Source organism: Trichomonas vaginalis, chromosome IV (genome assembly GCF_026262505.1).
Source record: "Trichomonas vaginalis G3 chromosome IV, whole genome shotgun sequence".
NCBI lineage: Eukaryota > Parabasalia > Trichomonadida > Trichomonadidae > Trichomonas > Trichomonas vaginalis.
In genome coordinates, this window is record NC_067206.1 from 5590350 (window position 1) to 5611992 (window position 21643).

The following is a 21643-nucleotide window of genomic DNA, read 5'->3' on the forward strand; positions in this document are numbered from 1 at the left end:
CGATTGAGGCTGCATTATATTCGCTATGGCTATTAAACCTATATCACATACACAGTACATGATGGCATCATATTTTTCTCTTCAGAAATTTTACAAGCAAACTTTTTCTCGGAATGACTTCTTTGAATGAATCTACTGAAATTCAAAGAATCATTGACGCTGATAAAGAGATAATTATGTTTGCCAACTGGATGCCTATAACAGGCAACATTACAAAAGGCGATGGATTACTTATAATTTCAGATATAGCAATGTATGTTATGCAATATGATACTCAATGCCAGTTGATTTCTAGAGCGAAAGAGTACATTGTGTCCACCGAATCAGTTACATTTCAAGAACCAGATTCATTGAATTTCACATTTCCTAATGATCGTCAAATAATATTGAAATTCCCATATCCAAAGGATATCATGAGCATATTTATTACACAATTATGGCAAATCTCTATCCAAAATGAATTCCCTCAAATTTCTGAATCTCTTTCTATCTCTTTCAAGCAGTTTCACCCCAAAATTAACATAGCCAAGCGTTTTTATGCTAAATCCCTTACTAAGAATCGCACAATTTCAACAGAACTTTATAAAAATATACTTCATTATTTTGAATCAAAGCCAAATACAGTAGTTATATCGGAAATCAATGGAGTAGAGAATTTCATTGATGTTTTGCTCTTTGCGATATATCCATTTGATTATATTAAAAAACTTGTGATAGATGGAGAAACAACGAACTCCTACTTCAGAAATATATCACAAAACTCCGAGTATCTAGCTAATATACGTACCCTTGTCATTTCCGCTACTCCAGATGAGTATTTCCCAAATTGTATGCAAAGTTTATCAAATTTGACCATAGAAAGGATCGAATTCAGAGGTCTTGCAATCGGAAAAGAGCATCTTGATGCAATCTCATCATACTATCTTAACAGCAAGTGCCAATTCATCAATTTTGAAAGAATTTCATTTGATTGTCGAGAAACAGAAGTAAATCAGTTCTTTACAACACTTTCATCTGCAAGTAGTAATAGAATTATCGGTCTTACAACCGTCAGAATGGACAAACGCGATGAATTACTCAATACTTTCATGAGATTGAAGCATTTATACCTCAGAGGTACAGGACTCAATCTTTCCAAGATATTTAAGAGCTTGCAAGGCACAAATATCGTCACAGCTGACCTTTCCGGAAGCAGATGTCGAAAATTACTTGATCCATCGATAAAACTTCCATCAAAGCTTTCGAAATTGATTGTAAATGAGATATCATGGACAAATAGATCGTTGTTGGCCCTTTTCACCATGGTTGACAACCTTTCTTCCCAAATTTCTCTTTCAATTTCGCACGCAACGATGACAAAAGACCATTGGACGTCATTTTTCGGCGAAAAGGTATCAATGAAGAACATCCAAGCCTTCACTTGGAACGACAATCCAATAAATCAAGCTTTTGTCAAGAATATCTGCAAATCTCAAGTGAAATACCTCTCCGTTGGAGGAAATCTCGAAGGAGGGTCAGCAAATGACTTCTTCCAGTGCAGTAACAATATCGAATTCCTTGATATTTCCGGATATGGAGATAAAAAAGTTTGTAACTCTGTAATTGAAACTGTTATATCAGCTGCGAAGTCAAAACGTGTTAAATACATTGATTTCTCGGGTAACAATATAGGAGATTCGAAGTTTGGAACTTTAATTCCTTTCATTTCCAGATTTGATGGATTTTTGATGGACAAAAATTCAATTTTAGATCCGAAATCATATTCACAGCTCCAAACAGAGTTCCAAAAGAGGCAAATGCAAATTCCAACCATTGCTCCAATGTTTGATTACTACAAATCACCGAAAGGAGTTCTCGGAAAGGTTCCAGATTTCAAGGGTAAGTTCCATTTGAAGTTCGAAACAAGAAGTTTCCCTGAGCAATCAAGTGTTGCTGCAGCAGATTTCAAAGATCGGATAAAGTCAGAGAATAAGACAGGAGTTATCGAGGACGCGAAGTCAGTTATGATGATTCCAGCACCTTTATCAGATTATATGCCTCTTGTGAAGGAAAGAGAGCTAAGATTGGAAGATGATCCAGTCGAAACTGATAAATGGGCTTTGGATCTTGTAGAAATACCTGCTAACGAATTTGACAAACTCAAATCATCTATAATGGCTGAACTTAACTTCGATAATCTCAAAAAGAACCTCATGGAAATCGCTCAATAATCGTTTTTATTAAGTTATTTTGTTATAAAAATTCGGAATTAAGTTATATTTAACTTTTTTTAAAAGATTTCATATGAATAATTTTGTTGAAACTGAAGAGAATAAGTTTTGTACTTAGAATAAGCATGTCATTGGACTTAAATTGCATATTTTATTAATAAATTCTTGATAGATAGACTTAGAATAGAGCAATTAGGCAATATTCTGTCAAAATCTTGAAATGAACATTCAAAGTTTGAGCTCCAAAGAATCAAGGGAAAATTTTTCCAAAATATCTTTAAATGTGATTAAAATAGACAAATTTTATAAAAGATTGCAATCATTTCAAGTAATTTCAGATTATTTACAACAAACATAGAATGCCGAAACAAAATTAAATGAATTATGACAACAATTGATTCAAAACAATATAAAATTCTAATATCTTTATTTAAATATCTTCAAATTCATGTTTTCTCAACAAGTAATTGAAATTATAGAGAAACTCTTGTGCAAGTTTTGTACATTTATGCTGTAAATATGTGAAAGCATAAATTCTTGCGATAGTCGTTCCAAATCCGGAATAAAGTCCTTTGAAACCTCTTGTTTGGTACGTATCACGAATTACTCCAACAAAATTCATACCACGAACAGATTCATCAGCAATCATTCTCTTCCTGGCAACGTCAAAAGGATAAGTAGCGAATTGTGCACAGGTAAGTACAGTTCCATGCACGAGAAAATCTAATACTGGGGAGTTCTTGATAGGATACTTATGGAGAATTATCTCAGAAGCAAACATTACACTGCGATATGGAATGTATCCAATTAAAGTAGGATGAATACCTCGTAAAAATCCGTTAATTCCATCAGTTTGCCAGATTTTATATGCAGTCTTTGATATTGTTGGGTATTTAACTGGATTAGAGATCATCAAAGTATGAATAACATCAACAGGATGTGAAACAACTGACGCTGCTGTTGCTGATATCATATCAGCTATACTTCGATTCATAAAGTACCGTAATTCATCAAATAAAATGTATCTAAAAATTGTTTGGTTTGGAATTCGAATTAAGTCACATGCAAATCCATGGAACAATCTCGGAAATCCTTGCATAAGAATTTCATTCCAGAGAATAGAATTTGACTGACTTCCATGAATAATTTTTGATACTTTGATTGTATCTAAAGGAGCAATAAGATATTTAGGACCAATAACGCCTACAAAACCACTCATAAGCATTTGAATCGGAGATAATGAATCATCCGGCTTCTTTTTCCTGAAGAAGCTGAAAAGCATCGACTGCGATCAAAAATTTTATTTGAGAGGCACTTTTTACCTCATTGTCAAAATCAAAAAATGAGTAGATTATGTACTTCTGTTGGATGTGTGACTAAGTTTTATTCTGTATCAGATATAACATCATGTGTAGATAGAAAAGTATGATTTTATATGCAGAGAAGTTCATTAATTATACTGAATAAGATTATCAATTTTTTTTTGCAAAGCATCACTATTTTTTCTTTCAAACTATACATAATGACATCATGTATTTTGACTACTCAAGCGAAAAAAGGATGGATTCAATTTGAAGAGTATCCTTTGCAGATTATGAGGTTTTGTTGCTAGTAAACTTTACAAATTGTAAACTGTGATTTGTCAGAAATATTCCAAAAATTTTTGAAAAGGTTTGTTTGGTTCGACCTTTTTGTCTGATGTCTCGCCAAACAGTGAACGTCCTTACACAGGAAGGTCAGAAGGCTTCCACAATCGAACTCCCAAAGGTTTTCGACACACCAATCCGTGCTGAAGTCGTTAAAGAGGTCTACGTCAACCTTGCTAAGAATGCTCAGCAGCCACACGCCAACGACCCAATGGCTGGTAAGAAGGTTTCTGCCATCTCTTGGGGTACAGGCCGTGCTAAGGCTTGTGTTCCACGTGTCAATGGTTCCGGCTCCAACAGAAATGGCCAAGGTGCTTACGCTAACTTCTGCCGTGGTGGCCACCGCTTCAACCCACCAACACTCCTTCGCCGCTGGTTCCGCCCAGTCCCATCCCGCCAACGCAAGTTCGCCATCGCTTCTGCCATCGCCGCTACAGCTGTTGTCCCACTTGTCCAGGCTCGTGGCCACGTCCTCGGTGAAGTCAAGGAAGTCCCAATCGTTGTTGTCGATGCTGTCCAGGAGATCAAGCGCACACGCGATGCTGTTGAGCTCCTCAAGAAGGTCGGCGTTTACGGTGATGTCCAGCGCGTCCTCGATGGCTCCGTCCACCGCTCCTCCAAGGGCAAGTTCCGCCGTGCTGCCTACAAGACAAAGAAGGGCCCACTTGTTATCTACAACGAAGACAAGGGCATCGTCAAGGCTTTCCGCAACATCCCAGGCGTCGAGACAATCTCCGTCAAGGCTCTCGCTCTCGCTAAGCTCGCCCCAGCCGCTCAGGTTGGCCGCCTTACAGTCTGGACAGAGTCCGCTTTCAAGGCTCTCGATGGCATCTACGAGTCCAAGAAGCGCTTCTCTCTTCCACGCTCCATCATGACAAACGCTGATATCGAAGCCGTCATCACATCCGATGCTGTTCAGTCCGTCCTCAACGAGAAGAAGGAAGTCGTCCCACTTCCAAAGTGCCGCTGCTGCAAGAAGCTCTCCGTCGGTGCTTGCGAGGACTGGCAGAAGGCTCTCAAGGAAGTCGCCGAACTCCGTGCTGCTCAGGAAGCTAAGCGCACATCCCCAGAAGTTGTCAAGGCTGTCTTCGCTGAAGCCGTCGCCGCTCAGCCAGCTACACCAGACAACATGTCTACACAGATCATCAACCACATCCCACTCTAAACAATATAACAGCATATTTAATTTTCATAATCAAACAATAATTTTTTTTTAAATTTATTGTCTAATTTATATATTTTATTGATTGAAAATGATCTTTCTTAGTTAAATTCACTGATGCTTTTTCTTAACTGAAGGTTGATTATCTAATTTGGCTTGAAAAACAAAAAATGATATAATTTTTTTTGTATTCAGACATTTTGCACATTATTTGATGGCCGCACAGTTATGGGCCTGTAGAGACTAAAAGAACATCATGAATTTAATATGCTTCAACATGATATAAAAAAACTGAATCAATGAATTTCAACTTATAAGTATACGCGTATAAGTAATATGCCACAAATTAACGAATTTCTTTATATTTGTTCTAATCAGAACCAACATATATTAGATCAATTGATTTTTTTTTGTCACTTTTGAAAATGGATGTGATTTTTCATATCTCTAACGGTGATACAATTCATGAAAGATACGACGGAGATGTAACATTTAGCGAGATTGAAGAGATGTTTAAAACCAAATATTTGCATGAAGCAACAAAAATTAGATTTTTATATCAGGGAAAAATTCTTACAGGAGAAATGAAATTATCTGATATCGGTTATATTCATCCAAGAGAAATCATGACTTATCCAACTCCAATGCTGAAACCAAAGCCAAAACAAGAACAACCGTCAAACACCACAAACTCCACACAATCACCACAAAATCCTAAACAACCAGGAAATGCTGAACAATCTTCAATATCACAATCGCAAAATCAGACAAATAAAAATAAGTATGAACCTAAAAAAGAAAATTCGCCAGCGATTTCGGAAAAAACAACTACAAAAACCACTGCATTACCCACAGAAAAGAAATCTACTGAAACAAAACAAAATTCTACTCAAAATTCCCAAACACCGAGTAAATCTACATCAAATCCATCTTCATCACAATCATTTCAACCAAGCCAACCAAAGCCAGCTGAATCAAAACCAAAACAAGCAGAAAATAAAAATTCAATTCCGAAACCAAAACAACCACAGCCATTACCTGCTGGAGCTAAGCCTCCATCACAACAAGACTTAAACAAAGCCAGAAATCCAGGTGTTGAAAAAGTTCGAAAAATTGTTCTTGAAAAACCAAATTCAAGCCTATATGCAGTCATTAACTCAATAGGCAAGTCAGATCCTGTTTTGGCAGACAAAGTAAGAGCAAATCCTATTCCTTTCTTGACTTTACTCGGAATTCCATACAAAATTGAAAACGGAAAGATCGTGTTGCAGGAAAAATGAAATATATATTTCTCGTAATTAATAAATTGTTTATTTAGTAAATAAAAATGTTTAATATTTTTTTTTATATTCAATTTTATTAGTACTGCAAATGTATATTCATTGTCAAACTGCAATGTTCTACATGATGCATACATGTACAACAATTTTTATCTCTTCGCATTATTTGTCAAGTTGATACGAATTTACCAAATTCATGAGAATGCTAGAAAGTGATAAATTGCTTTTAAAATTAGATGTTATTAAGGGTGCACCCGTATGTACATTTATTTGAGAGGAGGAGGATTACCCTCTCAATTTTGAGGGATTCGTTAGTTTATTTTCTCGATGAATATGCAATAAAATTTGATTTTTACCTTATCAATATACTTCATATAATATACACATGTTCATGTAAAAACTTTTTTCCAAAATCCTCAGGAATTAAGGGATTTTTGAATTTTAAGAATTTTTTTCGAAAAAAAATATTTTCAGAACAGCCTTAACGGCTAAGATTTAGGAACAATGTTAAGTATCAAAAAGAAAGGAGGTCTGATATAGACAACATATATCGTTGAAGGTTGAAAAAATCTCTAATATTTGAGCCCAAAATTTCAAATTTTAATTTTTTGAAAAAAGAGGCCACCCGTATGTACGTTTATTTGAGAGGAAGAGGATTATATTTTTGAAAGGGTGAAACATTATGAATATGTTAATTATCTAATAATATGTATTATTATAAAAAAGAAAAAATAAAGCACGTTAAAATTTTTCTTTCTTGATTTTTTACAAAATCTACTTAGAATTATGCAAAATATGACTAAATAATTATAAATTTCAAGTTAAATTTTAATTTTGATAAATAATTTAAATTTCAAAATATCAAGTTCAGTTCGACTATGTATGTAGTAATTCCTAAATAAAGTGCCAAAACCCTATTAAAATATATGAACATTTTCAACATTTTAATGTTTTTATTTAAAAATTTGATGGAATATGAGCTTCAAACAATTATTATGTAAATAAAAATAATTAAATATATGTATTTATTCGTATTACAACCGTAGTAAGTCGATTCTTCCTTTCTTCTACTGAGTTTTGAATTTGATTTCGAATTGTAAAGAGATTCAAAGGGAAAATACTAGCGGATAAAAACTACCGCCATGAAAGGGTCATAATGGACTCAAGTTGTATTTTTTGATATTTTTTGCTTTTCGAGCCTAAATAGGTAGCCAAGATAATGCCTAAAAATAAGGTTCTAAATTCTGAAGTTTACATGATCCTCTCGTGTGCACCCTTAAGCATATGAATGAAAAAGATCAATGAGTTCTCTATGATAATAAATCACTGCATATCGAAGAGCAGTTCTTCCTAAATTATCTTTTTGATTGATATTTGCTCCATGAGTTAGAAGAAATTCAGCTGCTTCTTTACAAACACTTAATGCTGCCAAATGAGAAGTTTGTCCGTATTCACCTTTTCTCCATGTGAAAGAAGAAATTCAATTACTTTATTCTTAGGATATTATTATTGTGGTATGGTGGTTAAAGATATGGTTAAAATTTTTATAAATTAAATCATTTTATTTCACGTGATGGTCATATTAATGACTATGGACGACGTGCTCTTAATCATGCTCTTTTGAAAAAACATATAGAAAAAGTTAGATTTGAACTAACAGCTCTTCATCCAGCAGCATTTCATAATAGCTAAGAATCAGTGGAACTTCTTGTTTCACATGGTGCCAGTACCAAGGAAAAAGGCGTATCCGGACAAACAGCTCTTCATATTGCTACAAAAAATAATTTCACTAATTATTAAATGTCGGCTTTTAAAACAATTTTTTTTGTTTTATTTTTTAATAAACCTCGAAATGTTCTAGAACACAAGTTGGTAGGATTCCCCACTTTACATGCCGATTGTTCAAAACCCCTACATTCATATTAGTCATTATATAAAAGAGGTGGCTACAACAAAAATATACAATGCAAACTTGTTAAATAAAAACACATTAAACAATAATTTTTTTATTCATACATAAGTTTCTATTTTGAGTTTCTTATTGACATCTCCCCAGTTTTTTGTAGCAACACCGATCAATTTCTTAGGAGAAACTCCTTTGCAAACAGATTGTTCCGTAATTTTTTTAACATTAGGGAAACCTCCTCCAACAAGTTTCTTTTGGTCGACATATTTGAATGCTCCGAAAAACCTCTGGATGAAAGTTTTTTCTGTAATTACTGGAAATTCAACAACAAAAGCTGTATCAACATCCGAACACCATGGACCTTCTGCATATCCGCCAACAGCTTCCCATACCTTTCTATGGCAGCCTTGGAGGACTCCGTGGGTTTCCTTATTTGAGCCAATTTCCTTCCAAGGATTGAACCACGAGTATATCTGTTGAGTGGCTCCTTCAGAAAGGAATTTTGCCATTGCTTGTTCGTAGGACAAGTAAATTGGCTTCATTTCGGATCTGATTAATGCAATATTACTGAATTCTTTTCTTCTTGCTGCATCTAATAAGGATATAGGTATGAGAACATCTGTATTGGCACATATTATGAACTCACCAGAGGCCCTTCTTATGCCTACGTTGCGCATTAGATATTCTGGATTTGTTTCTTCGCTTTTGCTTTGATCAAATGGGACAATAATAACTTTTACATGTGGCTTGATATATTTACCTGGGAAAATAACTCCAACACCTCGAGAATGAGTCAATAAAACAATTATTACTTCAATTGGAGTTGCCGGATATCGTTTGACATAATTATCCAGCCATGCAAGTTGTTTGTTCATATTATCTGTTGTAAAATCAAGTTCATTTGTGACAAAAACAATTGATAAGTAAATTTCTTCAGTTGGAATCAATTGTTTTGCAGCAAAATCAACACCATCCTCAACTTCTGGATCGAGCTTTCCTAAAACACGCTTTCCATTCAATGTAAGGTCGCATTTTGGATATTTATAAGCAATTGTCTCAAATAACTTCTCTGTATCGGTTCGTGCAGGTATCATAATAGCTCTAGGGTAATCGTCGGTCTCTCCAATTATATATGGATAGAGTTTTTCTGTAATGTATTTTGCAGCTGATTTCGAACCAACTAAGTACTCATTTGGTTCGTTTACTGATGGATTTTCTGTAAGTGCACATCTAGAGACAATTACATTCAATAAATCGTTGTGGAAACTTAAATATTGAGGTCCAACAATTTTTGGACTATCTACAAGAATTGTTTCTGGTATCGCCAAATCTTTAGAAAATGTGTATGTTGGAACTTTAATTCGTCGAATAAAAGCTAACAAAAAGGCAGGATCTTCTAATTGTTCAAGACAAAGAAAAGCAAGTCTGTAATCTACGGATCGAAGTACATCGTAAGAAGCCATTTGATTTAAATCGATGTGTGATTTGCCTTTTATTTCAACGTAAGGAATATTTAATTCTTTAAGTTCTGAAACAAGTGAATATCCAATAGGAGTTGTTGATCCCACAACAAGTACATGCTTTTTCTTGGCAATTGGTGGTGCTATGTTTAAGATACATGACAATCGAGATGGATCATCACGATCTACACAAAATGAAGTATAATTCATGCGTCTACTGTATCTGTTATCTAAGCATTCAGCAACAAAAGGATCCGAAATTGTTTGATTAAGAATGGACATGTAAATATATGGAGCTGATGATACTATGATGGCTAATACGATTAAATAGGAAATTTGCTTCTTTTTAGATCCAATATTTGATAAGAAAAGAGAGCAAAGATTCCCACAGCACATGAAAAGTGCTGAATTTTATATAAAATGTCATCAAACTTATCATCCTATGCTATGGTATATCTTGTTTTAATTCCTTTATTTGGATATTTTTTATTTTTTTTTCAGAAATGAAATTTTGGTTATATTCTCATCAAACAAAAACAGTTAAAGAGTCGGACAATATTTTAAGCCTACTCTCACTAGGAAATCATGAAGTTATTTCTGTTGTTGGTGGCGGCGGAAAAACACATACAGTTTTCGAAATATCTCATGAGTTAGTAAAACAAGGAAAGAAAGTAATATTATGCACAACTACAGCAATGATGTTCCCTGAAGAACCAGTTTATACAGGAAACAATATCGAAGAAATTAAATCAATGTTTAAAAACTCGCTAGTCATTGTTGGCACCAGAATAGGACCTAAAAAGATGGGGCCACCAGACTCATCGATTTATGATCAATTAGATTCAATATGCGATTATTTAGTTATTGAAGCCGACGGCTCTCGTCAGCTTCCTCTTAAATTCCCTCGAAGTCATGAACCAGTTTTACATCCTCGCAGTACACTTGTAATTGGACTTGCTGGAATTGATTCTTTCGGTGCAAAATTAGAGGATGTATGTCACAAACCTCCAACAGCAGTTGAATTACTCCACAAAACGAATGAAGACATCATTGATGAAAAAGATATTGCATTTATTCTCGAAAGTGAAGATGGTCAGATGAAAAACGTTAAATGTAGATATATCGCTATAATAAACAAAGTTGATGACGACACAAGATATAACAATGCAATTCTTGTTGCTCAAAATCTGAAAAACCATGATTGCATCTTTTCAACTTATGATCTTTAAAAATTTCTTAGGAAATGCTTATATTATCTCATTTAGATACATATCTTAGTAAATTTTAATAGTTTTGATTTTGATATTTGCAATAAATTCATAATAACCATTATCATTTTTCGCACTGATGTTAAAACCATCTGATCGACATTTACTCAATATTTACAAAATTAACTTAATGAACTTAAGTGATTAAAAAGGAAATCTTCATGATCAGTGTTTTTCCACAGATACAATATGGCATTTATTTTCCTAAACGAATTTTAAAGATGTTTTATATGGTAAAATTGAAATGTGTCTTTATAAAAAGTTCTAAAATTGTTTCATGTCTGATCAAGGCATTCACCCAAATGTTTACAGTGAATTGCGAAGTTTATATAAATGCTACATCGATTCATATAATGCATTGTATCAGCTGAAAACTGAAAAAGAAGACGAAATAAACAAGATTTACAAAATGATCAAAACAGAATTGATTGAATCCAAGAAATGTCTTCCTCAATATATTATGCAAGACATATTAAAAATCATCCCCTATAATAATCGCTATACAAAATCATATTTATCTCTTGCCAAACTCATATATAATGATTATAAGTTAAATGAGGAAATCAAAATTTCATGTACTTTTGAATACCTATTTTATAAAGAATATGGAATTAAATTAAACGAATCGGATAATTTCGAAACAACTAAATTAGAAAATATCAATATTCATACAGAAAATACGATTTGTAGAGCAATTATGTATAATGACAAAGATAGATTCATCACATTCACTGAAAGAGATGATTTTGATAAAAATCAAAAAATTAAAAGTGATTTATATCAATACTCTCATGAAGGATATTCATTACTTGAATTATGTTGTTACCATGGAGCATTTGATTGTTTCGAATTATTAAGAACAAAATTTAACTCAAAAATAACTTATATGTGAGTGAATGTTTGAAATATCAAACACCAGATGAAGCATGCATGAATTTTGCAATTATTTCACACAACATTGATTTTGTTACATTCTTGATGAATACAATATAACGATCAATTTATATTTTTGCGAATGGTATGATAATTTGGAGTCATTTTTTATTTATTTCGATCAAACCAATGATTTGAACAAATGCTTTATTAATTCAGAGAGGTTCAATATTCCATCCTTACTCGAATATTTCCTTTCACATGGTGAAATATCAATGAAAAGGATAACGATGGAAATACCGTTCTTCATAAAGCAGCATGGAAAAATAGTAAAGAAACCGCCGAACTTTTTATTTCATATGGTGCAAATATTAATGAAAAAGATAAATTGGAAAGAACAGCTCTTCATACAGCAGCATTTTGGAATGGTAAAGAAATCATCGAACTTCTTATTTCACGTGGTGCAAATATTAATGAAAAAAAAATAATGGAAGTAGCGCTCTTCATATTGCAGAAAAAATGATATCAAAGAAACTGCCAAACTTCTTATTTCACATGGTGCAATATAAGATGACTATTGTTTTATGATAATCCTGTCTAAGAATAAAAGATAATATTTTTGGTCTTAATGAATCGAACAAAGTCAAAATGAAAAAGTAAAAATAAGCATTGAAAACAGCAGAAAAGATCCGATCGATGTAGATAAACAATTCAAATGGGAAACACATATGAATAATGAACAACTGATTAATCATTAAAAATGATAAAAATAATAATGGCATTATAAGCTGCTGTTCGAGAAGTCAAAGCTTCTGGGAGATTTTGAATAGCCTAATTAGCAAAGTAATAAATAGAACCATGCTGAATCCTGAGCAATCAAGGCGCAAATAAATTTGGAAAATTAAAAAGTTTTTAAAATTATATTGTAAAATTAAAAAGTTTTTAAAATTATATTATATAGCAAACTTTTACAAAAATTAACAACTTGTAATATAGATCCAAAGACAATAAAATAGCAATTAAGCAGTATGTTGCACAAAAATTGGATCTAGCTCAGTAATCCGAGAAAATAGATATTTAAATTTTTAATTCATGCTAAATTGTATATGAATTTCTGATTCAGTGCCGAAGTTCTGTATTAGCGTGTTGAGAATATCTTGTATCTTTATGAAATATTTTTTTGAAATGCAATATAATCTTTAATCCGTTATAAAATTTTGAGAAAGTAAGACATTTGTAATAGCTCATAGAGAGCTATCATATCGCGAGATTAGGAGGATTTTTATAGAGCCATTTTGAAGTCGAAAATTTCGACCCAACCAAACTAACTCTCAATAGCATGAATCTAAGGCTTATATGCTGGTAGGAGGCTGCGCTAGTTTATACTGAATTTCATGATGTCGAGTTAATTTCGAATAATTTCGGGAGTTAATTTTAATTGTGCTAAAAATTAGATAATGGAAATTCTAGAGTCTTGAGTATAGAAATAAACCACGTCAATTTCATAGCCGATAATTGATCACTAAGACCATAGCAAAGTGATAAAGAGGCATATGAAAATGAAATTTAGGTGTCACTTTTCGTGCAAGTACATTTGTTTAAAGCTAATGTTGTAAACAGAAATTCATCAAAAGTGACACATCAGAAAAGCTAAAATATTGAATTTTTGGAACTTTTGATAGAGCACGTTTTTAAATATTAATTAAAGTAAATGTATATTTTGTAAAGATTCTTTTTAATAAAAAAATAAAATTTTGAAGAAGAACACAAAATCTTCTGAAAAATAATATCACATAAACTCATATTATTTTCTAATATATAACTATTTTATATAAAAATCAAATTCAATGATCTTAAAAGCGAAGGATAAACCTCAAAATTTACGAATATAATGAGTGGGAATATAATGCTTATCTATCATAAAACCATATGAAATATCAATTTTTGCTTTACGCCTAATTTTTGACGACAATTAGCAAAAAATGTTAAATGTTAACACTCAGTCCATTTGAATATGAAAAATAAAATTGACTTTGATTAAATGTTTTTATTTATCATGCAATTCTTCTTGCGACCAAGATTTGAATAAAAGTTCAAAAAATAAGATAGCTTAAAAAATAATATACGGTAGTGTTTACTAATAGATGAATAGTATATAAATTCTATTAAAATGGATTTGATCCAAAAAAATAAAACCAAAAATAATTGTTATAATTTAAATGAAGAAGTAATTTAAAACGATTTTATTTATGATCAAATTTTATATATTTTTTTGGATCAAATCCATTTTAATAGAATTTATATACTATTCATCTATTAGTAAACACTACCGTATATTATTTTTTAAGCTATCTTATTTTTTGAACTTTTATTCAAATCTTTGGTCGCAAGAAGAATTGCATGATAAATAAAAACATTTAATCAAAGTCAATTTTATTTTTCATATTCAAATGGACTGAGTGTTAACATTTAACATTTTTTGCTAATTGTCGTCAAAAATTAGGCGTAAAGCAAAAATTGATATTTCATATGGTTTTATGATAGATAAGCATTATATTCCCACTCATTATATTCGTAAATTTTGAGGTTTATCCTTCGCTTTTAAGATCATTGAATTTGATTTTTATATAAAATAGTTATATATTAGAAAATAATATGAGTTTATGTGATATTATTTTTCAGAAGATTTCATTCTATATGCCTATGAAAAGTACTCTCAAAACTAACTTTTTCCTAATTATAATTAAATCTAGAATATTGTATTATGCTTAGTATTATTTCATTTTTCTCATTCAATTTAGAATTTACAGATGTCAAAAAATTGAGAGCTGTCACTTTTGATGAATTTCTGTTTATTACACTAATTTGAGAAATTGATATATATCTGTCCATATCAAAGATTTATTAAAAAAATTCTGATACAATTTCGTAATTTTTTTTTAGATGAGTCATAAGCTCATCCAGAATTATGAATATATAGCTGCACATATCAAAGATTACATTCAAGAGGAAAAGCTTTTTGATATTTTTGAACTCAAAGATTTAAAGAAAATCCTAAGATTAGCGAACTTTACATCAGAAGATTTCATTACTCTTCTTAAACAATCTGAATCTACCCTTGATGAAAATGAGTTATATGAATGCGCTCGAAACACTAAAGTTTCAATCCGCAATTACCAAGAAGTTATTTCAACACTTAAATCTGTTCGAAAATACATGAAATTAACTATGTTAGATGGAATTATTGGTTTTTTAGATGAAACTGATAAAATTATTTCAGAATCAACAGTGAAAATCCAAAAACTTCAAGCAGAGTTAAATTCCATTCAAAAAGCAAAACAAAAAAGTGACAACGAACTACAATTTCTTAAGGGTCCACTGTAAGGCCAAATAAGGACTATCGTCGTCCCAAAAATATTGCTCAAGATGGTGTTTTATAGAATTCTCTTTCTTTTAATATCAATCATCGTTTTATAGAATTCTCTTTCTTTTAATATCAATCATCGTTTTATAGAATTCTCTTTCTTTTAATATCAATCATCGTTTTATTACATTCTCTTTCTTTTAATATCAATCATCGAAAAAAAAAGGTAGTGGGGCTTCCAGGCGCGTTGCGCCCTCTAGCCCTGAAGATGTTTAGTATAAATGAAGTTTTTATTCGGAGGGCTTCCAGGCGCGTTGCGCCCTCTAGCCCATAAAAAATTTCTGAGGACGAGCCAGCCGTTGACTTTTTTGTAGAGCACTCAAAATAGTATAACTTTGTCCGGACAAGTAAGGGTCTATCGTCGCTACAGGAAAAGTTACAGGCGTTCCAAGGAAGTATACTTTGAGAAGCCTTTCCCCCCTTATAGAATGAGATAGGACGGTTATTTTACAAAACTGACAACACTTTGACCGAGTAGTTTTTTGTGCTGAACAAAAAGTGTCATATAAACATTGTCAAAAACCGTTTTTTACTTCACTTAAAATGCCACGTAAGCTACGTAAGAATATACGTAAGAGGAAGGGAGCATTGAAACATCCAATAGTAAAACTGACACCACAACAACAGTTGCAACAACAAATGATGAATGACCCCACTATGCTGCAACAAATGTCAAGCAACCCTATGCTTTTAAACCGAGTTATTGGTGCACAGAGTGGAGGTTTAAGAGCGGCACTTTTAGCGAAAATGACAGGCTATGGTGGAGCTGCAGACGGAACAGCTTATAACCCTCAAAGTCAAATGAATTTGAGTTCACTCAAAAATCAAATAACAGATGTCAAAAAGTCAAACATAGACATACAGAAACAAATAAGTGAAAACGAAAAGAAACTAGAATATGACAGACACACAAAGAAACTCAATGAGTTAAACGTAGAGAAAAAGAAGAAAGAAGAACAACTGAAAGAACTAAGTACAGAGGAATATGCGAAAAAAGTGTCAGAAAAAGCAGCAGAAGTAGCAAAAATGGAACAAGATGTTATAAATTTGAAAAACCATACTACTCAATATAAAGTACTGAAAGATGAAGAGATAAAACAAAAAGCCATGAAGACATATATGGATAGCGATGAGTATAAAAAAGAAGTTGAAGCAAATGTAAAGGCAGAAAAACTTTTACAGTTGCAAAACCAAACCGTACAGTATGAAAACTTAGCACAAGAAAGTAAAAATAACGACGCAGCCATGCAAAAGGCAATGAAAAGCGCAGAATATATAAAAGCTAATAATGACTGGTTAGATGCCCAAGCCAACGCTAAAGCAGCCCAACTTATAGGGTCAATAAGGACAAAAATACAAGCGGATGAAGACAGTTCAAATGAAGCTTTAATGAATGCTGACTTTAAGAATGCCTTCGAAGCTCTTCATAGTAAGGTGAAACTAGTGAACGACTTCTCATCTGGAAAGAAACTGAAGTCTGAAGGTTTCGACAAAGAGTTAAGAGAAGTAGCACAAAATATGACGAAAATAACAGATGCAGCAACGAGACAGGCAGTTCAAAGTGCCTATGACGCCGTTAGAGCAACTGTTGTGGAAAGTCAAGAAAAAGAGTTACAACAGACCAAAACAGACCTAGTAAATGCTTTCTTAAGAACGAAAAGTCAGGTAGGACATTATGCTGCAGATGGAACATATGTGCCAGCTGGTGGAACTTATATACCACCAAACCCTCCAAGAGAAGCACCTGCACCAGGACTACCTAAAACATTTACATCGTCACATGGACACAGACACAGGCATGCACCACAACAACAACCAAAACCAACAGTTCAAAACCCTGCACCACAACCAAAACCAGCACAACAACCACCTCCACAACCAGCACAGCAACCAACAGTTCAAAACCCTGCACAACAACAACCACAAACAGAGCAAGGACATAAAAGAAGTAGAGAAAAAGGAAACCAAGAATTCTTAAAAATGCTTAAGGAAGATTATGGTTACCCAGATACTCTTGACTTTAGTGACAGATATAAAGAAGCTATTAGAAAGTTCAAGGAAGGAAATACTGACCCGAACCTATTTAGCTTTATGGTTCAGCATCAAATCGGATATAATCTCAAACCTGGAAAATACAAGCTCGCTAAGGGATATGATTTAATAGCATATCATCCAAATGACATGAATGAATTTACTCCGAGATATTTGATGTCAGAGCTAAATGATAATTCAACTCTCTTCATGAAACGCGTAAAAATAGAGACGGAACGAAAGAAGAAAGGTTTATGAGTCCGGATGACTTAGATAGGGAACTTGTTAAAAACGGTCTCGGAATATATGAAATGCCACCAGATGAGGTACAAGAAACTCACAGGAAGAAGTTCAGATACAACCAGACATGGAAGAAATAGTTCAGCAACAACAGCTAGAAGAGCCTGAAGGAAACGAACAAGTCCCTCCTTTGGAAACTAACTTCACAGAACTAGATGAAGATTTGGAACAGCCGAAAAATCTTGACCCTCAACAAGAGTATGAAGTGAATATGGAATCTTTCCAAGAGTCTAAGAAAAATTCGGCTGACATAGTAGAAGAATATCGAAAAATGTTCACCGACATACAAAAGACTCCAACATCAGATGAAAATATTCAGCATAGAATGGAAGTACTGAAAGAAAATGTACGCAAATACAATAATCCTTTTTACTTACGACCATATAACGTTCAATCTTTGGCTGAACTCGGTGAAAATAAAAGGTTAAATTTCAACAAAACATATAGAAATGAAACATTGTTTAAAGTTCATTCAGAACCTAACCAATATGGAAACAAACCTACTTTTGTTTCTGCAGACTATGGAACTACAATGAGATGGGGTCATAAAGCTAATCCGGATAGGTGGTTCATAAACTTACAACCTCAATTCCAAGAAGTTGTAGACGCAATGGAAGTGAATGGTGAACCAGATATAACGGGTATTTTCAGCGCGGCTTTAATGCCATTGAAAGATATGAAAGATGCAGATATTTGGACCAGTATGAAATGAACATGGCTGAGGGAAATATAACACCTGACGTTCTAGAACATTTATCTCAAAGACTACACAGAACCATAGAGATGGTATATTTGGTGAAGAGTTTAGAAAGACAGCTAGGGAGAGAGAAGGAAGAGAACCTATTGTACATGACCTTGCAAACGAAAGTTTGCAAAATGTCATAAAAACTTACTTTGCAGACAATGAACTGAGAAGGGATGAATATTTCAGAAAACTCAAATGGACAGTACCAAATGAAATGTTAGTATTGAAAAACATGTTCCTTGACAAAATAAAACCAACTACAGAAATAAATGACGCAAGACTGAAACGTTGGGTAAAAGCTTTCCCATTCACAAAAGATATTATTGGTTACATGGAAAGAAAACCAGAATGGCTACAAAAACATATATTTGGAAACGAGCTTATTCCATATGGACAAGCTATATTTGAAGAGCTTGAACCGGAAACTCAGGAAAGAGTCATGCAAACAATAAGCGAAGACTCAAATACAAACTATGACAAAATCTTTCTAGGATATAGGTTACCTGAGATGGCGACCAGAGCCCAAAGGCAAAAAGGACATGGGAAATTTACAACATACTAGGTGAACATGAGGCAAAGATGCAACAACTTAAAGCAGAGGGCAAGTTACCAAAAGCGACACCAAAGAAGAAGAGTAGAACAAAGTGAAAATAGTGAAGAAGTAACTTCATCTAGTGAAAGTAGTGGCAATGAAGGAAAAAGAAGAGTTAAAAACTCAGTCAGGAAGAAAGTAAAGCTTGGTACGAGTGGGTTCTATTATGACACATAAATTCAACTATTCTATATTTTTACCCATATGAAATGTACGCCGCTCAGAATATAACGCCAACAGTTTTGGATGCCATGAACGGAAATGTTTCCGAATGGTATAACGAATGCGACAATGCCATTAGAAGGTCAGAAATAGTTCCTGGAACTTACGAATATACAACTGCTGTTTCTTATGGAAACGTAGGTGAGTTTGGAGAAGGTTCTTCAACAACAGTAGATATTGCTTGCGACAGGTTTCATATTATTTCTATTGACAACTCATTCTTATACGTGGAACAAGACATTGAAATAAAACCTTCTGCCAAGTTGTCTGACAAGAAAGGTTGCAATGGAATTTTCTATGTCGGATACCAATATGCTCCAGAAGTTTTCATGGGATATAAGATATATTCTAACTCTGACTTAGTTCAAACAGTAACATGGGCAAACTATGAATGGTTCGCTTTGAGAAACTCAGTACAACCACAAGCTAGAGAACAAACAGACCAGTATGCAACTATTGAGAAAATAAGAAGACTTGACCCTAACGTTCCAGGAGTTTATGTTAACCTTTCTGGTTCAGATGGAACTGCTGCCACTAAAGTAAAACTGAAACTTAGAGTTCCTTTGTCATCTTTCCTCATCTTCAGGTTTTAAGATACTTGCCAAACTGGGCAGGAAAATTTCTATCGAACTTACTCCAAGCAAAAATAACTTAGTCATTGCACCAACACAAGACCCATTCACTCTTACAGACGTAAAGGGAACAAATCAAACGTCATTCGCCGAATTTTGCAAAGACAAAGTTGACTTAGACTTTGGTTTCTCAAACTTCAACAATGAAGTAAACTATTATTTCAATGCTGCTGGAACTGCTTGGGACCCAGTTAAGTTTACATGCGAACAGTTTGAATGCAAGAGAATAGAAAGCAGACTTGCAGTCTATATGTTGGACCCAGATATTTCAAATGCTTTAGCTGCCAAATATATTGCAGTTCCACTTATGTTCCCTATACACCAAATATCTGTCAAAGACTTTGCAGGTGAAGTTGGAAACCAAAATCCAGGAGCCGAAGGTGCAAGAACAGATATTGCTTTAACAACTGCAATGAAACATGCAGATACTATGTTTGTACTGTTCAGACGAACTATAAATGACTATTCTTGTTTCTACAACCCTGGTATTAAATATCATATAAACATAGATGGCAAATATTATCCAGAGAAGAATATTCTACAGTTGAGGATATGAGTCATACAACTTGACATTAGATGCTATGAACTTTAAACAACAACTTCACAACAACCATTAACCCTGAATGCAAAGTTCTATTATGCCATATGTGAAAGTATTGGACTCATACAGGAGGTCAAAAAACTCAATATACAAATGGAGACCGTTCAAACTTTTGGCTTGGCATTCCATTTGCTGACTCAGAAGACTTTATGGGTGGTATTTCAACTGTTGGTACTGTACAAATACAATATACTGGTGACAGAGACGGTCCAGATGAATTGAGAGCAAAGAAGTTTACAAAACCAATAGCACTTTTCACGGAAGATGCTCTTTTGAAGATTCGTTCGATGAAACCTGCTGGGGCTCCTCAGATTGGCATAACGACAGCTTCCATCGAGCAGATTTTGGCAGCAGGTCAGTAAGTTGTTCTTGAACTGACTTCTCTCCGTCAAATATTGACAGTACGCCAGTTTTGACATAATATTGTATTATAAACTTTTCTTTAGTAATATCGGTCAGTTTTGAAGTTATATTTTTGTCTGCTTCAAGAACTTTCACCATCTCAGTTATACCAACTTTCTTTGCTTTATGAAAATATTTTGGTTCAGCAAAGACTGCTATTCTATAACATTTTCCATTGTTTGTGTAAAGAACTATTCTGTCAATGTATTTGTATTGTTTGTGAGTATAAACTTTGTTCTGCTTCAATTCAATAAGATATCCGAATACGTCCATCTTTTTATTCTAAGTAAAATGTCATTTCCGAAAAATAGAAGCGTAAGTGTTTCAAAAAGGTTTAATGGCGGTGGCAGATGTGAAGTTAAATTCACCAACTCAAACAAACAGTCAAAGTGTTATTGTCAATGTCAAAGACAGAGATGTTGAAGTGGGGAAACCATACGAAGACGAAGATGGTATAACAATTGTTCCTGTAAAAGAACCAACATATCCTGAAGTTAACAGAGACTTAAGTTCTGTTGCAGATATTCGAAACGACTACCAACAACTGAAAGACAAACTTCAAACTCAGGAGAAGATTTGTCAAGCTTTAAGTATAATGTTAAACTTGGTCGAACACAACCCTGTAAAAGTGAACTCATATGTCATTGCACCTCATGAAGTTTTGAAAGAACTATTGAAACTTTTGACAGAGGCAGACGATATAAACATCAAAGAAATAGAACCCGACATTGGTTGCTGTGGTGTTTCATATAATGTCATTGACAAGATATACGTTATGAAAGGAGGTGAAACGTTGAACTTAAAATATAGTTTCCCAGACGTTATAAAAATATTTGACGACCACAACATTTCATTAAAATTTATTTGCTAAGTAAATGGCAGAAGACAT

The 21643-nt window shown here is 33.5% G+C and overlaps 10 protein-coding genes and 1 pseudogene across 11 annotated transcripts, besides 6 other annotated features; 9 read left to right on the forward strand and 2 right to left on the reverse strand.

Annotated features, from left to right (window-relative positions):
• Nucleotides 1-102: 102 nt before the first annotated feature.
• On the forward strand, nt 103-2248 carry TVAGG3_0035970 (ribonuclease inhibitor domain-containing protein; the record flags this gene model as incomplete). Its single annotated transcript, XM_001325535.1, has 1 exon — nt 114-2210. The coding sequence occupies one exon, from the start codon at nt 114-116 to the stop codon at nt 2208-2210; it is 2097 nt and encodes a 698-aa protein (XP_001325570.1).
• Nucleotides 2249-2556: 308 nt separating this feature from the next.
• Nucleotides 2557-3498, reverse strand: TVAGG3_0035980 (mitochondrial transport; the record flags this gene model as incomplete). The annotated part of the gene is made up of 1 exon (XM_001325534.1): nt 2641-3429. One exon carries the CDS (start codon nt 3427-3429, stop codon nt 2641-2643), a length of 789 nt encoding a protein of 262 aa, XP_001325569.1.
• A 387-nt stretch (nt 3499-3885) lies between these two features.
• Nucleotides 3886-5021, forward strand: TVAGG3_0035990 (structural constituent of ribosome; the record flags this gene model as incomplete). The annotated part of the gene is made up of 1 exon (XM_001325533.2): nt 3909-5021. The coding sequence occupies one exon, from the start codon at nt 3909-3911 to the stop codon at nt 5019-5021; it is 1113 nt and encodes a 370-aa protein (XP_001325568.1).
• A 422-nt stretch (nt 5022-5443) lies between these two features.
• On the forward strand, nt 5444-6298 carry TVAGG3_0036000 (ubiquitin-like family; the record flags this gene model as incomplete). Its single annotated transcript, XM_001325532.1, has 1 exon — nt 5444-6298. One exon carries the CDS (start codon nt 5444-5446, stop codon nt 6296-6298), a length of 855 nt encoding a protein of 284 aa, XP_001325567.1.
• A 246-nt stretch (nt 6299-6544) lies between these two features.
• Nucleotides 6545-7574: a mobile genetic element.
• Nucleotides 7575-7837: 263 nt separating this feature from the next.
• On the reverse strand, nt 7838-10065 carry TVAGG3_0036020 (nucleotide-diphospho-sugar transferases family; the record flags this gene model as incomplete). Its single annotated transcript, XM_001325531.1, has 1 exon — nt 8309-9946. The coding sequence occupies one exon, from the start codon at nt 9944-9946 to the stop codon at nt 8309-8311; it is 1638 nt and encodes a 545-aa protein (XP_001325566.1).
• A 91-nt stretch (nt 10066-10156) lies between these two features.
• On the forward strand, nt 10157-11123 carry TVAGG3_0036030 (putative selenium-dependent hydroxylase accessory protein YqeC family; the record flags this gene model as incomplete). The annotated part of the gene is made up of 1 exon (XM_001325530.1): nt 10168-10893. The coding sequence occupies one exon, from the start codon at nt 10168-10170 to the stop codon at nt 10891-10893; it is 726 nt and encodes a 241-aa protein (XP_001325565.1).
• Nucleotides 11124-11209: 86 nt separating this feature from the next.
• On the forward strand, nt 11210-12679 carry TVAGG3_0036040 (protein of unknown function (DUF3447); the record flags this gene model as incomplete). Its single annotated transcript, XM_001325529.1, has 1 exon — nt 11210-11824. The coding sequence occupies one exon, from the start codon at nt 11210-11212 to the stop codon at nt 11822-11824; it is 615 nt and encodes a 204-aa protein (XP_001325564.1).
• Nucleotides 12680-13413: 734 nt separating this feature from the next.
• Nucleotides 13414-13451: a mobile genetic element.
• Nucleotides 13414-13451: a terminal%2Cinverted (terminal inverted repeat of Banshee-A3 transposon ID:TVAGG3_0036050).
• Nucleotides 13452-14626: 1175 nt separating this feature from the next.
• Nucleotides 14627-14663: a mobile genetic element.
• Nucleotides 14627-14663: a terminal%2Cinverted (terminal inverted repeat of Banshee-A3 transposon ID:TVAGG3_0036060).
• An 85-nt stretch (nt 14664-14748) lies between these two features.
• TVAGG3_0036070 (histone-lysine N-methyltransferase family) lies at nt 14749-15189 on the forward strand (the record flags this gene model as incomplete). The annotated part of the gene is made up of 1 exon (XM_001325528.1): nt 14749-15189. One exon carries the CDS (start codon nt 14749-14751, stop codon nt 15187-15189), a length of 441 nt encoding a protein of 146 aa, XP_001325563.1.
• Nucleotides 15190-15772: 583 nt separating this feature from the next.
• TVAGG3_0036080 (protein of unknown function, DUF4106 family) lies at nt 15773-17518 on the forward strand (the record flags this gene model as incomplete). Its single annotated transcript, XM_051220586.1, has 1 exon — nt 15773-17518. One exon carries the CDS (start codon nt 15773-15775, stop codon nt 17516-17518), a length of 1746 nt encoding a protein of 581 aa, XP_051105572.1.
• Nucleotides 17519-18035: 517 nt separating this feature from the next.
• Nucleotides 18036-21643: part of a mobile genetic element that runs on past the window's edge.
• On the forward strand, nt 19107-20269 carry TVAGG3_0036100 (annotated as a pseudogene). Its single transcript has one exon. A coding segment is annotated over exon 1 (1163 nt).
• TVAGG3_0036110 (protein of unknown function, DUF4106 family) lies at nt 21092-21625 on the forward strand (the record flags this gene model as incomplete). The annotated part of the gene is made up of 1 exon (XM_051220587.1): nt 21092-21625. The coding sequence occupies one exon, from the start codon at nt 21092-21094 to the stop codon at nt 21623-21625; it is 534 nt and encodes a 177-aa protein (XP_051105573.1).